The sequence below is a fragment of the Sander vitreus genome, chromosome 22 (assembly GCF_031162955.1).
Source record: "Sander vitreus isolate 19-12246 chromosome 22, sanVit1, whole genome shotgun sequence".
Taxonomy (NCBI): domain Eukaryota; kingdom Metazoa; phylum Chordata; class Actinopteri; order Perciformes; family Percidae; genus Sander; species Sander vitreus.
This window is the reverse complement of record NC_135876.1, coordinates 25,737,907-25,764,410: the sequence shown is the minus strand read 5'-3', so window position 1 is coordinate 25,764,410 and position 26,504 is coordinate 25,737,907. Positions and strand designations below refer to the sequence as shown.

The window sequence follows — 26,504 nt, the reverse complement described above, 5'->3', positions numbered from 1 at the left end:
ACACACACACACACACACACACACACACACACACTCACTCACTCACTCACTCACTCACTCACTCACACACACACACACACACACACACACACACACTCACACACTCACTCACTCACTCACTTACACACTCACTCACTCACACACACACACACACACACACACACTCACACACTCACTCACTCACTCACTCACTCACTCACTCACTCACTCTCTCACACACACTCACTCTCTCACACACACTCACTCTCTCACACACACTCTCTCACTCACACACACACACACACACACAGCCCTAGTTATAAGTGTCATTTGTTCGAACGGACTGAATCTGGAGTAGTGACGTGCAGCAGCTCCTCTGGTTTATTTAAGCCTTCACTTTTTACAACGCCATGAAAAGTGAATCATTTGAGACGCAGCTTTTCTCGTGTCGTACTTTAATGACAATATATTTCAGAAAATAAAGTTGTGATGTCACTATAATAAAGTTTCTAGAAAGGTTTTAAATGAGAGAGCAGTTGTGTCAAATGAGTGTTTTATGTCTTCCTTGGCATAATATGAGCACTTTAAGTAACATTTTCAACGCAGGACTTTGACTTGTAACAGAGTATTTTTGCAGCGTGGTATTAGTACTTTTACTGCAGTAAAGGATCTGAGTCATAGGCTTAATTTACAGGGGGGTGATAACCCATTCTGGGCTTTTTCAGAAGTTTTTTTTTTAGATCATTTCTTCGACGTTTTTGATGCTTCTTTCGGAGTTTTGTCGCGTTTTTTGTCTCTTTTTCTAGCGGAGTTTTTCAATGTTTTTGTCGCTTTTTTCCTCCCTAGATAGTTGGAGATCTTAACCTTACATACTTTTACTTAAAGTGTCCATATTATGCTCATTTCCAGGTTCATAATTGTATTTTGAGGTTATATCAGAATGTTTACATGGTTTAATTAAAAAAAACAAAAAAAAACACCATACTTTTGTTGTACTGCACATTGCTGCAGCTCCTCTTTTCACCCTGTGTGTTGAGCTCTCTGTTTTAGCTACAGAGTGAGACCTCTCTGTTGGGAGTCGCACATGCTCAGTAGCTAGGTAAGGACTACTAGCCAGTCAGAAGCAGAGTATGAGGGCGTGCCCTGACAGTAGCTAGGTAAGGACTACTAGCCAGTCAGAAGCAGAGTATGAGGGCGTGTCCTGACAGTACCTAGGTAAGGACTACTAGCCAGTCAGAAGCAGAGTATGAGGGCGTGCCCTGACAGTACCTAGGTAAGGACTACTAGCCAGTCAGAAGCAGAGTATGAGGGCGTGCCCTGACAGTACCTAGGTAAGGACTACTAGCCAGTCAGAAGCAGAGTATGAGGGCGTGCCCTGACAGTACCTAGGTAAGGACTACTAGCCAGTCAGAAGCAGAGTATGAGGGCGTGCCTGACAGTACCTAGGTAAGGACTACTAGCCAGTCAGAAGCAGAGTATGAGGGCGTGCCCTGACAGTACCTAGGTAAGGACTACTAGCCAGTCAGAAGCAGAGTATGAGGGCGTGCCATGCTAGCAGCTAGGTAAGGACTACTAGCCAGTCAGGAGCAGAGTATGAGGGCGTGCCCTGACAGTACCTAGGCATTATAACGTGTGTTCCAAAGTGACCACGTTTGTCTCTGAAGTAAAGGCTGGACTACAATAGAGCTGTTTGGAGCAGTTTGTGAACAGTGTTTTCTGTTGGAGATGGTAAGTCCCTTTGGGGGGGACTTTGGACTTTTTCACTTTGTAAACCTATAACGTGCACAAAAAAGATATATAACACAATTAAGGACAGGTAAAAAGCCAAAAAGCATAATATGAGCACTTTAAGTAACATTTTCAACGCAGGACTTTGACTTGAAACTGAGTATTTTTGCAGCGTGGTATTAGTACTTTTACTGCAGTAAAGGATCTGAATCATAGGCTCAATGTAATGGGTGATAACCCATTCTGGGCTTGTTTTTTTTTATTTTAGACAATTATTTAGACGTTTTTGATGCCTCTTTGGAGTTTTGTCGTATTTTTTAGGGATTTTTCCCGAAGTCTTTGTCTCTTTTTCTAGAGTTTTGTTTTTGTGTGTTTTTTAGGTTTTTTTTCCTACAATTGTTTCAATGTTTTTGTTGCTTTTTTCAATACATGCAGACATGTCCCAGGACCTCCCTAGATAGTTGGAACCCCCCCAATGTTGAAACCCAAAGTAACGCCCTTGATCTGAATACTTCTTCCACTTTTTCTTCCACCGATTTTTCTGAAAAAGAACAGCACTGGTAAACCCAGTATTTAGGCCTCCAGTCCAGTAGGTGGCTGTAAATCCACTCACTGAGCATGCGCGCAAGACACTAACCCGGAAGTGTAGCTAGTAAACAACCATACAGGACGCTTTCGGGCGAACTTGTCCGGTTTTTATCTTCAAACCGCCGCTAAAAATTGCCGCTAAGATGTCTAAAATCGAGTTGCTGCGGCTGCTCATCACCCAGCGGCTCACCGCCGCCGCGGAGGAGATCTTCGGGGTGTTTGGGAGAACCATAGCCGAGTACGAGGAGGAGATCTCCCGCTCCAAGCTGGAGATCGATCGCCAGCGCCGGCTGTTGGAGCTCCGCAGGAAGCCGCAGGTCTCTCTCTCTCTGCGGGGGAACAGCTCGGGTGAGTGGCCGCTGTGTGTAACCTGCAGGGTTTCAGACCGTAGAGATATGAAATATATTTGTGTTTATGTCTTTGTGTGTGTGTGTGTGTGTGTGTGTGTGTGTGTGTGCGTGCGCGCGCGTCTCTGTGAGTGTGTGAGTGTGTGGGTGTCTCTCTCTCTGTGTGTGTGTGTGTGTGTGTGTGTCTGTCTGTCTGTCTGTCTGTCTGTGTGCAGATGAAAACTTGCCTAGAGCACCAACATGTTTAGGGCTCTGGTTCAGACCATGGATACAATATATCTGTGTTTAGGTAAAGATAATAATAATAATAATAATAATAATAATAAAGCGACAAGAAAAAGTCTTAGAAAAGCATCAAAAACAGGTGAAATGTTGCCTAGGCTCCTGCTCTGGTTCAGACCTTAAATATAAACATATCTGTGTTCATATTCAGTCCAAATGAGTGAAGAAAAGTTCAAGATAATGAGAAAAAAGCCACAAAAACATTGAAAAAGTAATAAGTTGGCTTGGCGTCGTGCCTAACAGCTACTATTTTGACCCTTTGCAGCACCGTTACTTATCATCAAGCTGCCACTTCCTCCTAACACATCCTGCTGCTGCAGGCTGCAGCATGATGGAGAAACACAGCAGCTATAACTCTGAATGGAGCTTTTTATTTTCCAAAACTCCCGGACGGCTCGTAGACGAGTCGAAAGCCGAAGCACGTCAAGCTTGAGCTTCCACCTACGGAGCTAAACATAGTCGTACAGTTAACGTGATGCTAACGCTAGCGGGCTAAACGGGTGGCAAGTAACTGCAGACCTGTCAGCATCGTAGAGGACTCGGGTCTTAAAGACGTACTACGGTTGGCATGTTCTTACCCGTCTAGGGGGACAGTAGTAGTATTATACTGCAGTATAATACAGTTATACTGCAGTATAATACTACTGACAGCAGTTTTCACGCATACACAGCCTGTACGACACGGAGAAAGCAGCCACACTGAACAGCTGCAAGGTGCAAACGCTGTCTCATTAACCGGTGACCACTGGACGTCAGTGAGTCATCTACATTATTTAGGAGTTACTAAACACTATAGTGACTCTAGTAAGGATAGGGAGTTTTAGTTTTTTAGTTAGGTACTTGGAGGAATTGTGCAATAACGACAGATTCACACATTTCTCTTTTGTTTACAGTAAATAAATAATAAAAAATCTTAAAAATCATGTTCATAAAGTCACTTTCTTTGCATTCATTTGATTCCCAATCAAGATCCTCTGGTAAGAACGGCTTTCCATTGTTAATATGGACTTAAAAACTGTTCTGAAATGCAAAATAATAGCATTTTAAGCGTGATAAAATATGTGATTAATCGTGATTAACTATAGACATTCAGCGATTAAAAAAAGGAAATCGTTTGACAGCCCTAGTAAGAAGACGTAAGACAGAAATGGGGGATCATTTACAGGCTACTTTATGCTTTAAAAACAGGCAAACCAAACCAGGTCAACAGGAAGACAACCCAAGAGTTAAACTTTGTCTCAGTCCGAGTCCTGACTCAGTCGTTTGTCGTTGGCAGCTCTGTGCGAGCCGCCGGACTGGAGCTCCGGTCTGGACCTGAACGAGTTCAATCCTCCGTCCATCAAAGAGGAAGAGGAGGAGGAGGAAGAGGAGGATCTGTGGCGGGACGAGACGGCGGGACACGACAATGTCAAGTTCCTGTTGTTCCGGAGCGGAGGCGACAGCAGCACAAACGAGCGGGACACCGAGCGCCTGGCGTCCTCGCTCTCCGACCCCGGCGGCCCGGAAGACGACTCGGCGCTGGACGCCCTGCCGGGCCCCTCGGTACGCCGGCAAGAATTATTACATCACTATCTTGTCATGAAGGTCTTAAGGCGAATGATAATTGTAATTACTCACAGTACCAATCAGAAGTGTGTGTGTGTGCCTGTGTGTGTTTTTGTGTGCGCGTGCGTGTGTGTCTGTGGATCTGTGTGACTGTGTCTGTGTGAGTGCCTGTGTGTGTGTGTGTGTGTGCCTGCGTGTGTGCCTGTGTGTGCCTGTGGATCTGTGTCTGTGTGTCTGTGTGTGTGTGTGTGTGTGTGTGTGTGTGTGCGCATGTGCGTGTCTGTGGATCAGTGTGAGTGTGTCTGTGTGTGTGTGTGTGTGTGTGTGTGGATCTGTGTGACTGTGTCTGTGTGAGTGCCTGTGTGTGTGTGTGTGTGTGTGGATCTGTGTGTGTGTGTGTGTGTGTGTGTGTGTGTGTGTGTGTGTGTGTCTGTGTGTGTGACTGTGTGTGTGTGTGTGCCTGTGTGTGTGTGTGTGTGTGTGGATCTGTGTGACTGTGTCTGTGTGTGTGTGTGTGCGCGTGTGTGTGTGCGTGTCTGTGGATCAGTGTGAGTGTGTCTGTGTGTGTGTGTGTGTGTGTGTGTGTGTGTGTGTGTGTGTGTGTGTGTGTGCGTGTGTGCGTGTCTGTGGATCTGTGTGACTGTGTGTGTGAGTGCCTGTGTGCTGTGTGTGTGTGACTGTGTGTGTGTGTGTGCGTGTGTGTGGATCTGTGTGACTGTGTCTGTGTGAGTGCCTGTGTGTGTGTGTGTGTGTGACTGTGTGCATGCGTGCGTGTGTGTGTGATCTGTGTGACTGTGTGTGTGTGTGTGTGTGTGTGTGTGTGCGCATGTGCGTGTCTGTGATCTGTGTGACTGTCTGTGTGTGTGTGTGTGTGTGTGCGTGTCTGTGTGTGTGTGTGACTGTGTGTGTGTGTGTGTCTGTGGATCTGTGTGAGTGTGTGTGTGTGTGTGCGTGTGTGTGTGTGTGTGTGTGTCTGTGGATCTGTGTGACTGTCTGTGTGAGTGTGTCTGTGTGTGTGTCTGTGGATCTGTGTGTGTGTGTGTGTGTGTGTGTGTGTGTGCATGCGTGTATGTGTTTGTGTGTCTGTGATCTGTGTGACTGTCTGTGTGAGTGTGTGTCTGTGTGCGTGTGTCTGTGGATCTGTGTTTGTGTGTCTGTGTGTGTGTCTGTGGATCTGTGTGTGTGTGTGTGTGTGTGTGTGTGTGTGTGTGTGTGTGTGTGTTAAAATTCAACATTGCAGTTGGTGCTAAGTGGAGCGTCTGTCATAGTGTGATTAATGTTGCTGTCAGTCGTCTATCTGTATTTGTAAGAAGTGTCCTGAGGTGAAAGCCTACTTTACGGCTTTATTATCCAGTTACTAGGCGTGTGTGTTCGTGTCGGCCGCTGTCCATTTCCTAAGGTTCTGAAATGCAAACATTTTTTTACTACTTTTTTTTTTTTTTTAAAGGCCGTGCGCCTGTGAGCACCCACGGAAGAAAATAGAAATCTGTGTAGTTAAATTGCAATGTGAGCGGCAACATTATGTCGGCAGGATCATTTAAAAGGCAACATTGTGCGTCTGCCCTATTTCTGATACCGTGGCGGCAGACATTTTTCCGTGGCGTGCCGCCACGACAAAATCAACATATAGGAAACACTGTAAAAGTATTACTTCAATTGTTATTATACAGGAAGGGAAACAGTTAGGACAATGTTTTTATGATAATAAAGAGGTGTGGTTTACTTTATAGGTTGTGTATTTGTTGTACTACATTATCTGAGTCACATGACAGTGATATACAACCAAAAGATGTAGCTGTAGGGGGACGCGTACCCCCTGCAGTCCTCCAGAGTACCCCTAGGGGGACACGTACCCCTGCAGTCCTCCAGAGCCCCCCCTGGGGGACGCGTACCCCCTGCAGTCCTCCAGAGCCCCCCCTGGGGGACGCGTACCCCCTGCAGTCCTCCAGAGTACCCCTAGGGGGACGCGTACCCCCTGCAGTCCTCCAGAGCCCCCCCCCTGGGGGACGCGTACCCCCTGCAGTCCTCCAAAGTACCCCTAGGGGGACGCGTACCCCCTGCAGTCCTCCAAAGCACCCCTAGGGGGACACGTACCCCCTGCAGTCCTCCAGAGTACCCCTAGGGGGACGCGCACTCCCCTGCAGTCCTCCAGAGTACCCCTAGGGGGACGCGTACCCCCTGCAGTCCTCCAAAGTACCCCTAGGGGGAAGCGTACCCCCTGCAGTCCTCCAGAGCCCCCCCCCTGGGGGACGCGTACCCCCTGTAGTCCTCCAAAGCACCCCTAGGGGGACGCGTACCCCCTGCAGTCCTCCAAAGTACCCCTAGGGGGACACGTACCCCCTGCAGTCCTCCAGAGCACCCCTAGGGGGACACCTACCCCCTGCAGTCCTCCAGAGCACCCCTAGGGGGACACGTACCCCCTGCAGTCCTCCAGAGCACCCCTAAGGGGACACCTACCCCCTGCAGTCCTCCAAAGTACCCCTAGTGGGACACGTACCCCCTGCAGTCCTCCAAAGTACCCCTAGGGGGACACGTACCCCCTGCAGTCCTCCAGAGCACCCCTAGGGGGACACCTACCCCCTGCAGTCCTCCAAAGTACCCCTAGGGGGACGCGTACCCCCTGCAGTCCTCCAGAGCACCCCTAGGGGGACACGTACCCCTGATATTGCGGGAACTTGCAAAAACTGCGGCGGTGTCGTGGCTTCATCGCGGGGTCTGCAGCTTTTCGATGATGTTCACGTCGCGTAATTACGTCACTTCATAACGTTCCCATGGCAACAGGGGAAAACGGCTTCTCTTGTGTGAAGAAAACAAGCAACATTTTTCAGCTTTCTGCTAAGATATTTGGGACTCTTTTGCAACAACAATGCGGGGATTATGAAAGCATGCAAGCCCCGCATATTTTGCGCGGGAATCGGCATATATATGTGGACTTTGGCTGATTATTATATATTTTATAATATTTATATATAATATTATTATAATATGCAATCGCATAAACGCCTTTTTCTGGAGGGACTGACTTGAGAAGCGCTGACGTTAGACTACACCATCCATCCATCCATCTTCATCCGCTTATCTGGGGTCGGGTCGCGGGGGTAGCAGCTCCAGCAGGGGACCCCAAACTTCCCTTTCCCGAGCCACATTAACCAGCTCCGACTGGGGGATCCCGAGGCGTTCCCAGGCCAGGTTGGAGATATAATCCCTCCACCTAGTCCTGGGTCTTCCCCGAGGCCTCCTCCCAGCTGGACGTGCCTGGAACACCTCCCTAGGGAGGTGCCCAGGGGGCATCCTTACCAGATGCCCGAACCACCTCAACTGGCTCCTTTCGACGCGAAGGAGCAGCGGCTCTACTCCGAGCTCCTCACGGATAACTGAGCTTCTCACCCTATCGCTAAGGGAGACGCCAGCTACCCTCCTGAGGAAACCCATCTCGGCCGCTTGTACCCTGGATCTCGTTCTTTCGGTCATGACCCAGCCTTCATGACCATAGGTGAGGGTAGGAACAAAAACTGACCGGTAGATTGAGAGCTTTTTGCCTTCTGGCTCAGCTCTCTTTTCGTCACAACGGTGCGATAAATTGAATGTAATACCGCACCTGCTGTGCCGATTCTCCGACCAATCTCCCGCTCCATTGTCCCCTCACTCGCGAACAAGACCCCAAGGTACTTGAACTCCTTCACTTGGGGTAAGGACTCATTCCCTACCTGGAGAAGGCACTCCATCGGTTTCCTGCTGAGAACCATGGCCCCCGATTTAGAGGTGCTGATCCTCATCCCAGCCGTTAGACTACACCGCTGCCTGGAAATCTGACGATTAATCATAATGCTGAATTTTGATTTGTTACAGCTCTACCCCTCGGCCCCGCAGACCGGCGGCTCGGACCCGGGAGAGGACACCGGCGCCGACGCTTCAGGCAACGGCGGGCTGGACGTCGTCGACCCGGACGCCGCGCTGTCGGAGGTGGTGGACTCGTACATCTGCACCGTCTGCGGCCGAGCGTTCGCCCAGCGCGGCGCCTGGGCCAAACACGTGCAGGTGCACCGCAAGGCGGACGCCAAGGCCGACAAGTCGTACACGTGCGACATCTGCGGGAAGAGACTCACGCGCTTCGACGGCTACCAGAAACACCTGCGGATTCACACGGGCGAGAAGCCGTACTGCTGCGACGAGTGCGGCCGCAGGTTCAGTGACAACTCCAACTACAAACGGCACATTCGCACGCACGCCGTATCAAAAACACAGCAGAGCTGAGGCTGCGGGTCACGGACCGGAACGCCATATTACGTAACAACGCATTATGTAATAACACATCAAGATGTAATACGTTTACACTTCATTATGTAATAACACCGTCATTATGTAATAACACCGTCATTATGTAATAACACTCATTATGTAATAACACCCTCATTATGTAATAACACTCATTATGTAATAACACCCTCATTATGTAATAACACTCTCATTATGTAATAACACTCTCATTATGTAATAACACATCAAGATGTAATACGTTTACACTTCATTATGTAATAACACCCTCATTATGTAATAACACTCATGTAATAACACCCTCATTATGTAATAACACCCTCATGTAATAACACATCCAGATGTAATATGTTTACACTTAATTATGTAATAACACTCATTATGTAATAACACCCTCATTATGTAATAACACTCTCATAATGTAATAACACCCACATTAATGTAATAACACCCTCATTATGTAATAATACCCGCATTATGTAACAACACTCATGTAATAACATGTTCATTATGTAATAACATGTTCATTATGTAATAACACACTCATTATGTAATACCCATATGTAATAATACCCTCATTGTGTAATAACACTCATTATGTAATAATACCCGCATTATGTAATAACACGTTCGTTATGTAATAACACGTTCATTATGTAATAACACGTTCATTATGTAATAACATGTTCATTATGTAATAACACGATTATTATGTAATAACATGCTCATTATGTAATAACACCAATATGTAACCATACCCGCATTATGTAATAACACTCATTATGTAATAACACGCTCATTATGTAATAACACCCTTATTATGTAATAACACCCACATAATGTAATAACACCCCCATTATGTAATAACACATTCATATGTAATAACACGTTCATTATGTAATAACATGTTCATTATGTAATAACACGTTCATTATGTAATAACATGCTCATTATGTAATAACACCATATGTAATAATACCCTCATTATGTAATAACACTCTCATTATGTAATAACACCCACATTATGTAATAACACCCTCATTATGTAATAATACCCGCATTATGTAATAACACGTTCATTATGTAATAACATGTTCATTATGTAATAACACGATTATTATGTAATAACATGCTCATTATGTAATAACACCAATATGTAATATACCCATTATGTAATAACACGCTCATTATGTAATAACACCCTTATTATGTAATAACACCCACATAATGTAATAACACCCCCATTATGTAATAACACATTCATATGTAATAACACGTTCATATGTAATAACACATTCATATGTAATAACACGTTCATATGTAATAACACCCACATTATGTAATAACACCCTCATAATGTAATAACACCCACATAATGTAATAACACCCTCATTATGTAATAACACCCACATAATGTAATAACACCCTCATTATGTAATAACACCCGTATGATGTAATAACACCCACATTTTGTGATACATTACATAATGCGTGTAAGTAAAGATAAGATGAGCGATTAAAGTATTTTACGGGGAAATAGTTTATATTTATAACTTTTTCTTTTCTTCAAGTGCCTTTTTAAAGCCAGTAGAGACAAAGAAATCCATTTGGTTGGTTATTACATAATGCATCCACATTATTACATTTTCGTAACGGAAATGCATCTTATGTTCGGCAGGTTATTACATAATTAAGTGGCAATGTATAACATGTTGACTTTTTACTACATAATTGTTGTTACAAGGACTCAGATTTACACCAATGTGTGACCCAGCGGGACGAGCCGTACAACTTTTGTCAGAGGACTTTTCGTGCACATGAGGGTCGCAAGGCTGCGGCCGAGCCAACCGGACGATGTGGGTAAATGTCAAGTTCCTCCTTCCTCCACCCTGGCTTGTTCACGTGATGTTTCTTTCGGGATTTTTATTTTAATCTGCACTGCCGATTTTTATTTAAACCCCTCATGAAAACATCACTAAACAATTGTTTTCACCACAGTTAGGGATGTTAACGCTTAACCGTTTAACCGACAATATGAATTGGGGGTTCAAAATATGAACTTTTTCATCCACCAGCCACTCAATAGATTTCTATTGTTTTTGTGGGTTGGTGAGTGAAGCAAATCTACCAGCCACTTGCATATTTTTATCAGCATTTGGCTGGTAAATGGTGCTATTTTTGGAACCCTGCTTGGACTCTGGATTAATAAATGGACGGGAAACTTGGATCTTTCACATTTATCCACAGTGTTTTAAACATGTACCAAGACGAAGAAGACGAGACATGTGTTATATTTTTTATATATTGTATATTTTAAGACATTTCAACACTGGAAGAGGAAACGGCTGCGAGGTGCAGCTGTTTCCTCTGCTTGCTGCTGTCTATGATGGAAGTCTGTGTCCACTAAAGATATTTTCATTTGTTTTTATTTTAATGGTAGCGATGCGAAACAATCATCCAGCAGTCGTGTTTTTGTTACAGTCCGATCTACGTGGAAACGTAAACGTTTGGAGTTTGTATTGAGGATGTCGGGAACATTTTTAAATCCCAGTTCACTCAGTCAACAGCTTTACTGAAGTAATAAAACAACATGATTGAAAAGTCATTTTTGTGTTCCTCACGTGGATTCAAATGTTTCAAAGGGCCAGACATGTAGCCTCCTTTAGCGTCATATTCTAAGTAAACACGTTTTATCTAAACGCGCTGGGTCGGGAATATTGGCGTCACTTTTGACACAGTTGGGTTGAGGAAAAGATGGTGGGTGGGATTATAATAGGTACGTTTACGTGACATGTGGAACAAGAAGCGCCGTTGGGTTTAGGTAAAGAAGAACGGGACGGTTGGGTTTAGGTAAAGAAGAACGGGACGGTTGGGTTTAGGTAAAAAAGAACGGGACAGTTGGGTTTAGGTAAAGAAGAACGGGACGGTTGGGTTTAGGTAAAGAAGAACGGGACAGTTGGGTTTAGTTAAAGAAGAACGGGACGGTTGGGTTTAGGTAAAGAAGAACGAGACGGTTGGGTTTAGGAAAAGAAGAACGGGACGGTTGGGTTTAGGTAAAGAAGAACGGGACAGTTGGGTTTAGGTAAAGAAGAACGGGACGGTTGGGTTTAGGTAAAGAAGAACGGGACAGTTGGGTTTAGGTAAAGAAGTACGGGACGGTTGGATTTAGGTAAAAAAGAACGGGACAGTTGGGTTTAGGTAAAAAAGAACGGGACAGTTGGGTTTAGGTAAAAAAGAACGGGACAGTTGGGTTTAGGTAAAGAACGGGACAGTTGGGTTTAGATGAACGGGACAGTTGGGTTTAGGTAAAGAAGAACGGGACGGTTGGGTTTAGGAAAAGAAGAACGGGATGGTTGGGTTTAGTTAAAGAAGAAAGGGACAGTTGGGTTTAGGTAAAGAAGAACTGGACAGTTGGGTTTAGATGAAGAACGGGACAGTTGGGTTTAGGTAAAGAAGAACGGGACGGTTGGATTTAGGTAAAAAAGAACGGGACAGTTGGGTTTAGGTAAAAAAGAACGGGACAGTTGGGTTTAGGTAAAGAACGGGACAGTTGGGTTTAGTTAAAGAACGGGACGGTTGGGTTTAGATAAAGAAGAACGGGACGGTTGGGTTTAGATGAAGAACGGGACAGTTGGGTTTAGATGAAGAACGGGACAGTTGGGTTTAGGTAAAGAAGAACGGGACGGTTGGGTTTAGTTAAAGAAGAACGGGACGGTTGGGTTTAGATAAAGAAGAACGGGACAGTTGGGTTTAGGTAAAGAAGAACGGGACGGTTGGGTTTAGGTAAAAGAAGAACGGGACGGTTGGGTTTAGGTAAAAGAAGAACGGGACAGTTGGGTTTAGGTAAAAGAAAGAACGGGACAGTTGGGTTTAGGTAAAAGAAGAACGGGACAGTTGGGTTTAGTTAAAGAAGAATGAGACAGTTGGGTTTAGGTAAAAAAGAACGGGACGGTTGGGTTTAGGTAAAAAAGAACGGGACAGTTGGGTTTAGGTAAAAAAGAACGGGACGGTTGGGTTTAGGTAAAGAACGGGACAGTTGGGTTTAGGTAAAGAACGGGACAGTTGGGTTTAGGAAAAGAAGAACGGGACGGTTGGAGTTAGTTAAAAAAGAAAGGGACAGTTGGGTTTAGGAAAAGAAGAACGGGACGGTTGGGTTTAGGTAAAGAAGAACGGGACAGTTGGGTTTAGATGAAGAACGGGACAGTTGGGTTTAGGTAAAAAAGAACGGGACAGTTGGGTTTAGTTAAAGAAGAACGGGACAGTTGGGTTTAGTTAAAGAAGAACGGGACGGTTGGGTTTAGGAAAAGAAGAACGGGACAGTTGGGTTTCGATGAAGAACGGGACAGTTGGGTTTCGAAGAAGAACGGGACGGTTGGGTTTAGGAAAAGAAGAACGGGACGGTTGGGTTTAGTTAAAGAAGAAAGGGACAGTTGGGTTTAGATGAAGAACGGGACAGTTGGGTTTAGAAAAAGAACGGGACAGTTGGGTTTAGATGAAGAACGGGACAGTTGGGTTTAGGTAAAAAAGAACGGGACAGTTGGGTTTAGTTAAAGAAGAACGGGACGGTTGGGTTTAGGTAAAGAAGAACGGGACAGTTGGGTTTAGGTAAAGAAGAACTAGACATTTGGGTTTAGGAAAAGAAGAACGGGACAGTTGGGTTTAGATGAAGAACGGGACAGTTGGGTTTAGGAAAAGAAGAACGGGACGGTTGGGTTTAGTTAAAGAAGAAAGGGACAGTTGGGTTTAGGTAAAGAAGAACGGGACAGTTGGGTTTAGGTAAAGAAGAACGGGACAGTTGGGTTTAGATGAAGAACGGGACAGTTGGGTTTAGGTAAAAGAAGAACAGGGACAGTTGGGTTTAGGTAAAGAAGAACGGGACAGTTGGGTTTAGGTAAAGAAGAACAGGGACAGTTGGGTTTAGGAAAAGAAGAACAGGGACAGTTGGGTTTAGATAAAAGAAGAAACAGGGACAGTTGGGTTTAGGTAAAGAAGAACGGGACGGTTGGGTTTAGGAAAAGAAGAACGGGACAGTTGGGTTTAGGAAAAGAAGAACGGGACAGTTGGGTTTAGGTAAAGAAGAACGGGACAGTTGGGTTTAGGAAAAGAAGAACGGGACAGTTGGGTTTAGGTAAAGAAGAACGGGACAGTTGGGTTTAGATGAAGAACGGGACAGTTGGGTTTAGGTAAAGAAGAACGGGACGGTTGGGTTTAGGAAAAGAAGAACTGGACAGTTGGGTTTAGATGAAGAACGGGACAGTTGGGTTTAGGTAAAGAAGAACGGGACAGTTGGGTTTAGGTAAAGAACGGGACGGTTGGGTTTAGGAAAAAAGAACGGGACGGTTGGGTTTAGGTAAAGAAGAACGGGACGGTTGGGTTTAGGTAAAGAAGAACGGGACGGTTGGGTTTAGGTAAAAAGGAACGAGACGGTTGGGTTTAGGTAAAGAAGAACGGGACAGTTGGGTTTAGGTAAAGAAGAACGGGACAGTTGGGTTTAGGAAAAGAAGAACGGGACAGTTGGGTTTAGGTAAAAAAGAACGGGACAGTTAGTTTTAAATAAAGAAGAACGGGACAGTTGGGTTTAGGTAAAGAAGAACGGACAGTTGGGTTTAGGTAAAAGAAGAACAGGACAGTTGGGTTTAGGAAAAGAAGAACGGGACAGTTGGGTTTAAGGAAAAGAAGAACAGGGACAGTTGGGTTTAGGTAAAGAAGAACAGGGACAGTTGGGTTTAGGTAAAGAAGAACAGGGACAGTTGGGTTTAGGTAAAAGAAGAACGGGACGGTTGGGTTTAGGTAAAAGAAGAACAGGGACGGTTGGGTTTAGGTAAAAGAAGAATGAGACAGTTGGGTTTAGGTAAAAAAGAACGGGACAGTTGGGTTTAGGTAAAAAAGAACGGGACAGTTAGTTTTAAATAAAGAAGAACGGGACAGTTGGGTTTAGGAAACGTGACAAGCAGTGTGAAAGTCCTGTGATGTTTGACCCATCCCCCCCCCCCCAACCAGCCTCCCTACGTGGATTTTCGGGCTTTCAAACTACTCTCTACAGTTGGCTCTCTACATACTACGTCATCTTCAAGCGCCACGTAGCTGCAGACCTCCCCGGTGCGTTCTACACACACGCTGAAGGGCGCTTTTTGCGTTGTATCTGACGCTGACAGCCACTGCCCAAAAGTCCATATTTTACGAGTTCAGAGTGAGAACAGTGTTGCAAAGTCCCGACCAAACGCATCTAAAACTGACGCTAAAGGAGACTTTTTTGCATCAATAACAAACGCTAAAGGCACCTGACGAAGCATCGCTTTCTGTCACGATGGGAGTGAGAATGTGTTGCTTAAATAAGGACTTTATAGTTTACAGGTGTGAAACTGAACTTCGCTAAGACCCTCGCTGGAAAATGAGAATCACATCAAGGTCCAGATATGTCGAGTACTGTTGCACGTCCCAAATAGCTTTCTCACTCACAGTTTGGTCAGCCAGCCCTTAGACCTCAAAAGGTTAACCACTGTCACAATGTCTATGAAAAGAAAGATGTGAAGTCAGTATCAGTGCTGTCGGCTACTTGACCTGCTTATTTTACACCAGCAGATGGCAGCATCGCACTTTATTTGAACCAGATTCTTGGTAAACCTAAATGATGTTGAGGAAGTTCATTTTCAGCATTTATTTCAGTGGCTTAATTGTTCAATAATTCAGATTTATATCAAACAGCTCTGCAGAGGAACAGCCTTACTGCGGATGAGTGAAGATGTTAGAAAACCCTGAACAATGTCATTTACAGTACATACTCAAACCCACCAGACTCCATTAAAATAAACAGTGATTTTATTATGGAAAACACACTTCTTTCAAAGTCTACACAAACAAAATCAAAGTAGAAAAAGCCCTCTTGGTTCGTCTTTTTCACTGTTCCAACAATCACCACTCTGGTTTGGTTGGAATAAACTCTTAATTCACCCATTTACATGTGGAGATATGCTGGCTCTATACACGCTAAAAGTACTGATTATTTACATGAAGTCTGGTGGGTTTGGTGACAGGGATTTCAGGCTGTTTCTGGGTAAACAAAAAGGATCTTACTCTTTAACAAAAAGGTCTATCTCTGTAGGGATCCTTTCCATAATGTTGTCAGACACACTACTTCAACATATCCTGGTGCCTTGCCATGGACCAAAGGACATCTCAAGGACTAACCCCCAAAAATCACCATATGGACTCTAGGTTTGTAGACCTAAGTGAGTATGACTCTGGTTGTTATGGTCTGTCGCAGCTCTTTATTCCGTTTTTCACTCAGAACTTAAAAACAAGAGTCCACAGAAATAAGAATCTGTCTTTATTTACACCGTCATCCACATTGTTAATTAATAGCAGTACCATCCATCCATCCATCCATCTTCGTCCGCTTATATGGGTCTGTGTTTCGGATCAGATCAGTTTTCGGATTAGCACATGGTTGTATTTCAATTAGCCTAATAGCTGGTTTGATTTGCATTGAGAGATGATGTTACGGAAAGTACCCCATGCCAATCTCTAGGTATGGTGAAGGGTATGTGATGATGTGGGGGGTATGGTGAATGGTATGTGATGATGTGGGGGTATGGTGAAGGGTATGTGATGATGGGGGGGGTATGGTGAAGGGTATGTGATGATGTGGGGTGTATGGTGAAGGGGATGTGATGATGGGGGGGGTATGGTGAAGGGTATGTGATGATGTGGGGGTATGGTGAAGGGGATGTAATGATGTGGGGGTATGGTGAAGGGGATGTGATGATGTGGGGGTATGGTGAAGGGAATGTGATGATGTGGGGGTATGGTGAAGGGGATGTGATGATGTGGGGTGTATGGTGAAGGGGATGTGATGATGGGGGGGGTATGGTGAAGGGGATGTGATGATGTGGGGGTATGGTGAAGGGGATGTGATGTTTTTTATCAGGATCATAGTATCCTTAATCCATGAAATAACTGGCCTTTCAAAATAAAAGTCTGCCTGCCTCTATGGGAATTTAACATAGGGCTGTACTGACTTATGCCCCCTGTATTTTAAGGAAAACATTTATTTATTTACGATACATTATTCATTCACAAAGAAAATCGGTGTCCTTAAAGGTTGGATTTTTCCTAATTTTTTAATTAAGGCATTAAGCTCAATTTCCAAAAGATGTTTTTTTTATTCCTCTTTTTAGTCAACTTTAGCATGGGTTCATAAACTTAAGGCCCAGACACACAGAGCCGACGGCCAAACGTCATCAGAAAAGGCAGTTGGACCGATCAGTCTCCCCGAGTTGGTCCAAAAAGTGCCTCAGAACGCACCGAAGAGACGAGACGTAATACGTCTTGTCGCCCAAAAATGAAAACCGGCAGCTGATTGGATGAACACGTCACGTGGGTCTGGTTTCTCCAGAAATTCTGTTTTTCTGTCATGGCGTCTCGTTCAGAATACGATCTCATATTGTCCTAAAATAGTTCACCGAAACGTGTTTCTGGAAACATTTTAAGAGAGAAATAGGCCGTGCAGTTGCTGAATCTGTCTTCATTTCAGATCAACAAAGGTCAGTTTAAAAGATGTTTGTCAGGTTTTGAGAGACTCTAGTCACGCCATAGACAGTATACAAAATGGACCAACAGATCCCGTGTCTCTGGACGGAGACCAGTGAAGGACATTAGAAGCTCTTTCCCGGTGACGGCTGAGCGTTACTGAGCAGCCTCCAACTGAGCTTGAAGACGTAGATGTGACGTGAGCAACCTGTCTGAAAGTTGGAAGTCTTCTGGTAGCTGTGCCAAGAGAAATCTCAATCATTCCCAATCTAGCAGAGACGGAGAGCGTAGGTATATGTAAGGAGATAACATAGACACAGGCTCATTATTGATCACTAAAATGATAGTTAACATTAGTCATTACACTTAAACAGCTGATGGAAGTCCAAACTGCCTGAGAGCTTCTCCTGTACTATACGGTAACTCCTCTACTATGAGACAGGAAGTCTCGTGGTTATGACCCAATCGTTAGCCTATTGTTATAAAAACGTCTGCTACGGAGCCATAACGTGAGCTACAAGGTAATGGAGCCTTTTATACATTGTCGTGTTTCTTTAGAAATAAACAACGGACAAATAGAGTCTTTAAACGCTTCAGATGTAAAGGTATTCTCTGTCAAAGTGGCGCCAAAATGAATGGCAGTCAATGGGATGCTAACGGGAGGTGATGGCTTGTTAGCATTAAAATGGCGCCATAGGAGGTTTGCGGTCCGAGGAGAAGCTGACCCCCTTGAGTCACGCTCATCCCGCTCCCCGTTTCCTGGTTAGCTCTCCACCAATCAGATGAGTCATTGAGTCCGACTGCCGGCAGTACCCGCCCCGCTGATTATACATGTCAAATTGGCCAAAATGAACGCCGACGGCCCCTCAGACGGACGACGGCACGGAGCACACCGACCAGACTCGAGTCACCGACCTCGCCAGACTGTCAGACGGACGATTATCAGCTCGGTGTGTCAGCGCCTTCATGAGCACCACTGTATTTTCGACCATTCGATCATTCTTCCTTCTTTCTATCGTCTTTTTCCATGTTTTTTTCTCCTTTTTCCATCAGCATTTAAATGTTTTTCAGTTACAAGGCTGTTGTCACGTTTTTGTCGCTGTTTCTGAAGTCTGTCACCTTTTGTTGAAGGTTTTGTCGTGTGTTTTGACCTATTCTTGCCTTTCTTCCTTCCTTCTTTCTACCATCTTTTTCCAAGTTTGTCTCCTTTCTCCATCATTTAAATGTTTTTCCAGGTCCAAGGCTGTTGTTTAGTAAATGTATCGCTGACATCGCTGTATTCTTCCTCTTTATAGAGACTTCTTTTGTCTACCAAACATTATTCATGCTGGTTAGGGTGTACTTGGCTTTAAAAAAAACTGCTTAAAGGGGTAACATTATTAGAAAAAAAGCTTGGGAAACCAGCAGCACCTTCCTTTTTAAATAGCACAGACAGAAACCCTTGGCTCATAACCTCTGACTCGATATAATCCGACCTTTTCATTTCCCTCCCACACTTTTGAGAAAGCGTCCAACGAGCTGCAGAGAGTCGGAGACCCGACCCGCTGTTCTCATGTGAACACGGGCCGTTAATGGAGACTTTGATTCGTGCAGGCAGCGTCTTCCCAGAGAGCAGAGCGACACTAATAACTATCAAACCGTTCCAGTCCGACGGGAGATTTAGGTCGGAGATGAAAGTCGATGATGTAACCTTCTTCAAATAGGAGCCCTGACACAGACACCTTACAGGAAGTGGAAATCAATACCCAACTGCTGCTTTGTTCTCTCCGAATAAATCTTAACAAAACGATCACTCAGTCTGGTTTGAAGACGCCTGATGTAGCGGGACTTTTACAGCGGCGCCTTTTACTCCTTGGTCCACATTTTAGTTTTTTTCAGCCAACAACGATTATGTTGCCTTTTTTTGACGTTTTTGGAGCCTTTTTCAACGTTTTTGGAGCCATTTTCAGCGTTTTTGGCACATTTTTCAACGTTTTTGGAGCCATTTTCAGCGTTTTTGGCACATTTTTCAGCGTTTTTGGCGCCTTTTTCAGCGTTTTTGGCACCTTTTTCAACGTTTTTGGCGCCATTTTCAACTTTTTTGGCGCATTTTCAACTTTTTTGGCACCTTCTTTGGCGCCTTTTTCAACATTTTTGGAGCCTTTTTCAGCGTTTTTGGCGCCTTTTTCAGCGTTTTTGGCACCTTTTTCAACGTTTTTGGCGCCATTTTCAACTTTTTTGGCGCATTTTCAACTTTTTTGGCACCTTCTTTGGCGCCTTTTTCAACGTTTTTGGAGCCTTTTTCAGCGTTTTTGGCGCCTTTTTCAGCGTTTTGGGCACCTTTTTCAACGTTTTTGGCACCTTTTTCAGCGTTTTTGGCACCTTTTTTGCAACGTTTGTGGCGCCTTTTTTCATCATTTTTGGAGCCTTTTACAACATTTTTGGAGCCTTTTTCAGCGTTTTGGGCACCTTTTTCAACGTTTTTGGCACCTTTTTCAGCGTTTTTGGCGCATTTTCGACTTTTTTGGCACATTTTTCAACGTTTTTGTCTCCTTTGACGTTTTTGGCGCCTTTTTGTGAGTTTTTTTCACTTTTGATGACGTTTCTTTTTTTTAAGATTTTTTTTTGGGCATTTTTAGGCCTTTATTGACAGGGCAGCTGAAGAAATTAAATGGGAGAGAGAGGGGGGGGATGACATGCAGCAAAGGGCCCGCTGCGTCAAGGAGTTAACGTCTATATATGGGCGCCCGCTCTACCATCTGAGCTATCCCGGCGCCCTTTGATGACGTTTCTGTAGCGTTTTCTTGACACTTGACGTCGTTTTGGTCCCTTTTTTTGGCTAAGGCTAACGTTAGCGATGCTAAGCCGATGTCACGACAAAACGTTACTGATTGGTTATGGCCGATCCAGAGCGGCTCTGGGCAGATCCAATAGTTTTAAACTTCAACAGAGTACCCACCTTCAAGGAAGTTAACACTCATCAATGGAGAGTGGCCAGACTCTCTGGACTAATGAAATGGACCAGAGTCTGGTAGGACCAGGCTAGTGGACCAGAGTCTGGTAGGACCAGGCTAGTGGACCAGAGTCTGGTAGACCCAGGCTAATGTACCAAAGTCTGGTAGGACCAGGCTATTGTTCCAGAGTCTGGTAGGACCAGGCTAGTGTACCAGAGTCTCGTAGACCCAGGCTAATGTACCAAAGTCTGGTAGGACCAGGCTAGTGTACCAGAGTCTGGTAGACCCAGGCTAATGTACCAAAGTCTGGTAGGACCAGGCTAATGGACCAAAGTCTGGTAGGACCAGGCTATTGTTCCAGAGTCTGGTAGGACCAGGCTAATGGACCAAAGTCTGGTAGGACCAGGCTAGCACTGCGGAAAAATTGCCGGAACCACAAACAATCTGCAGGAGTCGAAACCCGTCCCCCAATCACCATACATCCGATACTCAGCCAAGCCTGAACCTTTGAAGGGTAAAAACTCCCGAAACAACACCATGGATCTGTTATAAGAATTTATTTGAGAAACCAACAATAAATGACACTGATGTTACATGTGTGTGTCCATTTCCAGTGAAACATACGGGCCAGTTATCATGCATGTCTCTGTGACGTCGACTCTCCGTCTCGCCACTAACGGTAACTTGTAAATGTTTATTGCTTATATTTTCTTCTCTTTTTAACATGTTTGAAAATATAAAAAAAACTGCAGTTAACGAAAGTGTCTCTCGGGGTAAAATGTACAGCGGAAAAACACGATCCTCACGGCCACTCAGCACCGGAGGTAAGTGAGAGAAATGTGTCACTGACATTTTAAGACAAAGGTCCCAAACGTGTCTTCTGTTTTAGCTGGTAACTGTTGTTTTACTTCAATCTGTAAATGACAGAGTCCTGTCACTACTACAGGGCTTAGTATACGTGATGAGGAAACATTCAATAAACCCTCAAATTACTTAAAGCGTAACTCTCACCAAAATGCAACCTTGGGTCTTTTTTTGAATGTACCCGAGGCAAACTTTCGTTTAAAAGCATTTTTAGGACGGAAGCGTCACTTTTAAGATTTACCGTATTCTTGTTTTTCGGTCAAATGTCCTTTTGAATGGGAGTCCTACGGGCACTACTATGATAGCATCAAAATAGCTATTTTTAAAACACTAAGAAGGCTTTAACAACTCACTGTAGCTGTTGTTCTTCCGGTCGCCGTCTATCGAGCCAGTCAGAAATAGTCGAGTATATTGACCTTGTAGTTGAAAAAGGAGCCTCATATAAGAATGACATTTCCTCCTATTTATGACTGGGAAAATGGCGGATAGCGTAAACAATTATGGAAAGGATCCCTACAGACATAGACCTTTTAGTTAAAGAGTAAGATCCTTTTTTAAAACATCTGCGAAATTGCTATCGCTAAAGCCACCAGACTCCATGCAAATAAACAGTAATTTTAGCATCGTAAAACACACTTCATTAAAAGTGGACAGAAACTAAATAAAACTACCAAAAGCCGTCTTGGTTCATCTTTCCACTGTTCCAACAATCACCACTCTGGTTTGGTTGAAATAAACCCTTAATTCACCCATTTACATGTGGACATATGCTGGCTCTATACACGCTAAAAGTCCTGATTATTTACATGGAGTCTGGTGGAAATATGCTGGCTCTATACACGCTAAAAGTACTGATTATTTACATGGAGTCTGGTGGAGATATGCTGGCTCTATACACGCTAAAAGTACTGATTATTTACATGGAGTCTGGTGGAAATATGCTGGCTCTATACACGCTAAAAGTACTGATTATTTACATGGAGTCTGGTGGAAATATGCTGGCTCTATACACGCTAAAAGTACTGATTATTTACATGGAGTCTGGTGGAAATATGCTGGCTCTATACACGCTAAAAGTCCTGATTATTTACATGGAGTCTGGTGTAGTTTGGTGATGGTGATTTCATGTTAAACTAAAAGGATCTTCCTCTTTAACTAAAAGGTCTATCTCTGTAGGGATCCTTTCATAATGTTGTCAGACACTTAGAATAATAATCTGAGTCTGTCAGCGGCAACAACAACTTCTAGTGGACGCTGACTGACGCTAATCCCTCCAAAAAAACGTTTGATTGCAGCTTGTTTCTTGCTTAACACTGGACCAGATTTCAAAATCAGTAACTGAAGAGAAGTAACCCCTTTAAGTAGTTTGAGGAAACTATTAAGCAAATGTTTTCTCAATAATATTCCGAGCCTGTAAATGACAAAAACAGCACTTATAGTGGACGCAAACTGCGGGTGCAGGTGTACAAATACCCGCGAGTGGTTACAATTTGGACTTATTTCAACAAAATGTTGTACCCAATCAGTCACTTAAGGCGTTTTTCCACTACGTGGTACCTGCTCGAAAACCCAAAAAGTGGAGTAGAGTCGAGCAGGTACCATGTAGTGGAAAAACGGCTTCATAGATAGATACAAAAAGTTGGGAAAAATGGGTCCAGGTTGAAAAATACCTCAGTAACCCCGTTAATCAACACCCAAAATCAGTTCATAAATAAAGCTGTTGAAAACTCTTCATTAGATACAGACAGATGTAGAAGAGAGAAGCAAATGAAGTCACTTGAAAGCAATTATCAATTCAAGAAAGTCAATTAAGTCGTTCAAAACACACAAATTACTAAATGAAGGGAGCATCGGGTACGTTCCTTTCTATTGGAGGGAATAATGAATCCGAGAAATCCCTCTGGGCTCCGTAGAAAACACCGCCAACGAGCCGTTAATGCGTCGTTTGTGTTTTTTAGATACCAATATGGTATAAAAAGAACAAAAAAACCCAAACATTCATGTTGTTGTGTGTTCTGTCTGGATCTCCACGGCTGTGTCTCTGTGTGTGTGTGTGTGTGTGTGTGTCTCTGTGTGTGTGTGTGTCTCTATGTCTCTGTCTCTATGTGTATGTCTGTGTGTGTGTGTGTGTGTGTGTGTGTGTGTGTCTCTATGTGTGTGTGTGTGTGTCTCTATGTGTGTGTTTGTGTGTGTGTGTCTCTGTGTGTGTGTGTGTGTGTCTCTATGTGTGTGTGTCTGTGTGTCTGTGTCTAAATGTCTGTGTGTGTGTGTCTCTATGTGTGTGTGTGTGTGTGTGTGTGTCTCTATGTGTGTGTGTCTCTCTATGTGTGTGTGTGTGTCTATGTGTGTGTTTGTGTGTGTGTCTGTGTGTGTTTGTGTGTGTGTGTCTGTGTGTGTGTGTGTGTCTCTGTGTGTGTGTGTCTGTGTGTGTATGTGTGTCTAAATGTCTGTGTGTGTGTGTGTCTATGTGTGTGTCTCTATGTCTGTGTGTCTCTATGTGTGTGTGTCTCTCTATGTGTGTGTGTGTGTCTATGTGTGTGTTTGTGTGTGTGCGTGTGTGTCTCTATGTGTGTGTGTCTGTGTGTGTATGTCTGTGTGTGTGTGTGTGTGTGTGTGTGTGTGTGTCCATGTTTTCGTGTGTTCTGTCTGGATCTCCGTGGCTGCTGGATTTCAACATGTTTTAGATTTCATACTGCAGCTTTTTCTCCTCCACATTCCTCAAAGTGTTGCTGACGTGTGCAAAAACTCCCCGTCTCTTGAACGTCCCGTCATCTTGCAGCGTTGGGCGGGATAACGCACGCCTCCACTGCGGGGCTTTTCCTCTCTTGAGTGAACCCTCCTGTCAAATTCACTGCCCTTAAAGCACAAAGCTGCTGCTTTCTTTGTGCAGCAGAGAGAGAGAGAGAGAGAGAGAGAGAGTGTGTGTGTGTGTGTGTGTGTGTGTGTGTGTGTGTGTGTGTGTGTGTGTGTGTACGTGTGTGTGTGTGTGTGTGTGTATGCGTGTGTGTCTGTGTGTGTGTGTCTGTCTGTCTGTGTGTGTGTGTGTCTCTGTCTGTGTGTGCGTGCGTGTCTGTGTGTGTGTGTGTGTCTGTGTGTGTCTGTGTGTGTGTGTGTGTGCGTGTGTGTCTGTGTGTGTATGCGTGTCTGTCAGTGTGTGTGTCTGTCTGTCTGTCTGTGTGTGCGTCTGTGTGTGCGTGTCTGTCTGTGTGTGCGTGCGTGTGTGTGTGTGTGTGTGCGTGTGTGTGTGTGTGTGTGTGTGTGTGTGTGTGACTTAAAGCCACAGAGAGCTGATCCATCAGGGGGAAAAACAGACTTCCAAAAGGAGAGGAAAAAAAAAAAAACAGAATTACGCTCTGGTCATTTTTTGTTTTGACATATTGTATAATTGTTTTTGTTTGATTTCCATTTCCGTTTGACTCAAAGTCCTGCAGAAATGTCCCAGCGGTCCCAGACTCAGTTCATGTCTGATTTTCCTGCTTTTTCTGAAAGTATTTGCAAAAAAAAAGGAGAATCCCGGGCCCCGTGCCAAGGTGCAATAACTGGGGACATCAGATCAAAGCACTTGTAAGAAAACTGCATTAATCAAGGAGTTTTTTCCAGGCCATCTCGAAGCCTTGAGGACTCCACTTTTTGGAATAATTAACATCTTTCGCCCTGCTTTCTGGAATGTTTTTCTCCTACTCGTCTTGAGTCGGTTTGTTGCTCCGCAAGTATGCCGAGACGGGGGAAAGTCGCCCTCGCTTGTTTTTGGGTCGATCTTTCGAGCGTCTCTGCAGCTCTTTTCTGTCAGCTCTGCTCTGCGAGCGAAAGCAGCAGTTGTGACTCAGAGAAGCAGCGAGGGGGCAGCGGCCGCCTCCTCCCAGCGGGACAATAACCACAACTGAAGAGGGCTCGTAACGAGGGGCGATTGCGGCTGAACGAAAAGGCTCGGAAGTCTCTTCTGTGTCTTTTCGTCTCTAATCGACGCACTCGTTTTGTATCCTGGACGGAGGCCAAACTTATACCCGCCCACAACATTTGAGGTGGGGAAAGTTCAGTCTGGACTTCATTCATAACAAAGATGGCTGCCGCGGGAGAACTGAGATGTGTAGATCCCGCCATTGCGTCGTCTGTTATGGAAGATATCAACAGCGCATTCATTTTAAAAAGAGGAACAGAGAACATACTGCCACACACCTGTCCGTCCGCACGACACGGAAACTGCCTTGCCACTGTCTTTGCTCTGTCGGAGCCTGCCTTTGACTTACAGCTTCTGTGGCGTCTGTCTCGGTTGCTCTGATTGGTTGGAGGTCTATCCAATGGAGTGCAGAGGCATTTTCTTGGTTCCTGGTTCGGTTGAAACGCCCCATAATCACAGCAGTTTGACCACGTCGGGCTACTCGTTTTGTCCGTTCTGCGTACATTTGTGTCTGAACGTGCAGACATCTGACTGCAGCACTTCTCCCTACAGTTTCAGTATTTGTACTTCTCCGCTTCCGCTACTGGCGCCGAAGAAGCCGCGGCGTTCGGGAGGAACAGCGGCTTTGGCGGGACTTGGGGTTTGAGAGACGCCGATCTGCGGACGACGGCGCCGGCCCGCTGCGTGTGCGGCCCTTCGCTGTAGCTGTGCTGGCGCGTCAGGCAAGCAGCGGAGGCGATAGACGCCCGCTGCCTCGCGCCATTAGTGTTAGCGTTGGCGCCCGGCGGCCCGTTGCTGCTGCTGTTGGTGTTCATCCGGGCCAGGAAGTGCGCGTGCTGCACCGCGCCCCGCTGGTTGAAGCTGTGGTGGCGTGGGACGGCCCCGCCCCCGCTCCCGCCTCCGCCCCCGCTGCCCATTTTGATGAGCGAGTGGCGCTGCGACAGGTGGCGAGTCACGGAGGCGCCCTTTCCCCCAGGCGCCTCTGGGATCGTCTGTTGCTGGAGCGGCGTGGACGAGGAAGATGGCGTGGAGGAAGAAGTGTTGGCGGAGTTCTGGGCCGGGGCGTCCAGGCGTTTGGGGACGCCGTCCCTCGGCAGCGTGGACGTGCTGTAATACGGCGCAGACTCCGTTTCGGGGATCTGCTGCGGCTGAACGCTGCTGCTGCTGCTGTTGTTGTTGTTGTGGTGGTTGCTGTGGTGATGGCTTTGGTTGTAGTGGTGCGTGCGCGTCTGTCCGTGCGGCGTGTGATGGTGGTGGTGGTGGTTGCTATGGTGATGTCCCGCGGCGGACGGCCCGGGGAACAGGGAGGACGAGGAGGTGGAGGTGAGGACTTTGATGCCGCCCGTCCCCGACGCGCTGACCTCGTGGATGTGTTTGAGCAGCTCGTCCAGCGCCGACACGTCCACAACCGCCTGTGGGAGGGACTGCTGGGAGTGGTGGTGATGGGGGGGGGGGCCCCCACCCCCAACGCCGGCCGCCCGCTCATCGCAGACCTGTGTGAAAGGAACATTTAGTAGAAGAAGTGCTTTTTAGCTG

General features: G+C 45.4%; 2 protein-coding genes across 3 annotated transcripts in view; one reads left to right on the top strand and one right to left on the bottom strand.

Annotated features, from left to right (window-relative positions):
- The first annotated feature begins 1,613 nt into the window (after positions 1–1,613).
- LOC144537306 (uncharacterized) lies at positions 1,614–9,900 on the top strand. The gene is made up of 3 exons (XM_078280939.1): positions 1,614–2,643; positions 4,201–4,466; positions 8,319–9,900. The coding sequence occupies exons 1-3, from the start codon at positions 2,439–2,441 to the stop codon at positions 8,721–8,723; spliced, it is 876 nt and encodes a 291-aa protein (XP_078137065.1). The 5' UTR covers positions 1,614–2,438; the 3' UTR covers positions 8,724–9,900.
- Positions 9,901–24,809: 14,909 nt separating this feature from the next.
- LOC144537091 (semaphorin-6D-like) overlaps positions 24,810–26,504 on the bottom strand; it is a 7,255-nt gene continuing 5,560 nt past the window's right edge. For both annotated transcript variants that reach the window (XM_078280522.1, XM_078280521.1), the window contains exon 4: positions 24,810–26,461. In XM_078280522.1, the coding sequence (XP_078136648.1) occupies positions 25,523–26,461 (939 nt within the window). In that variant the 3' untranslated portion in view covers positions 24,810–25,522. The remainder of the gene's footprint in view (positions 26,462–26,504) is intronic.

Bases quoted from the DNA above. Each gene is read 5' to 3' on its own strand.
- LOC144537306 (XM_078280939.1), top strand. From the start codon at position 2,439: ATGTCTAAAATCGAGTTGCTGCGGCTGCTCATCACCCAGCGGCTCACC. The intron at 2,644-4,200 runs GTGAGTGGCCGC...TGTCGTTGGCAG, and splicing joins TCTGCGGGGGAACAGCTCGG to CTCTGTGCGAGCCGCCGGAC. The intron at 4,467-8,318 runs GTACGCCGGCAA...GATTTGTTACAG, and splicing joins ACGCCCTGCCGGGCCCCTCG to CTCTACCCCTCGGCCCCGCA.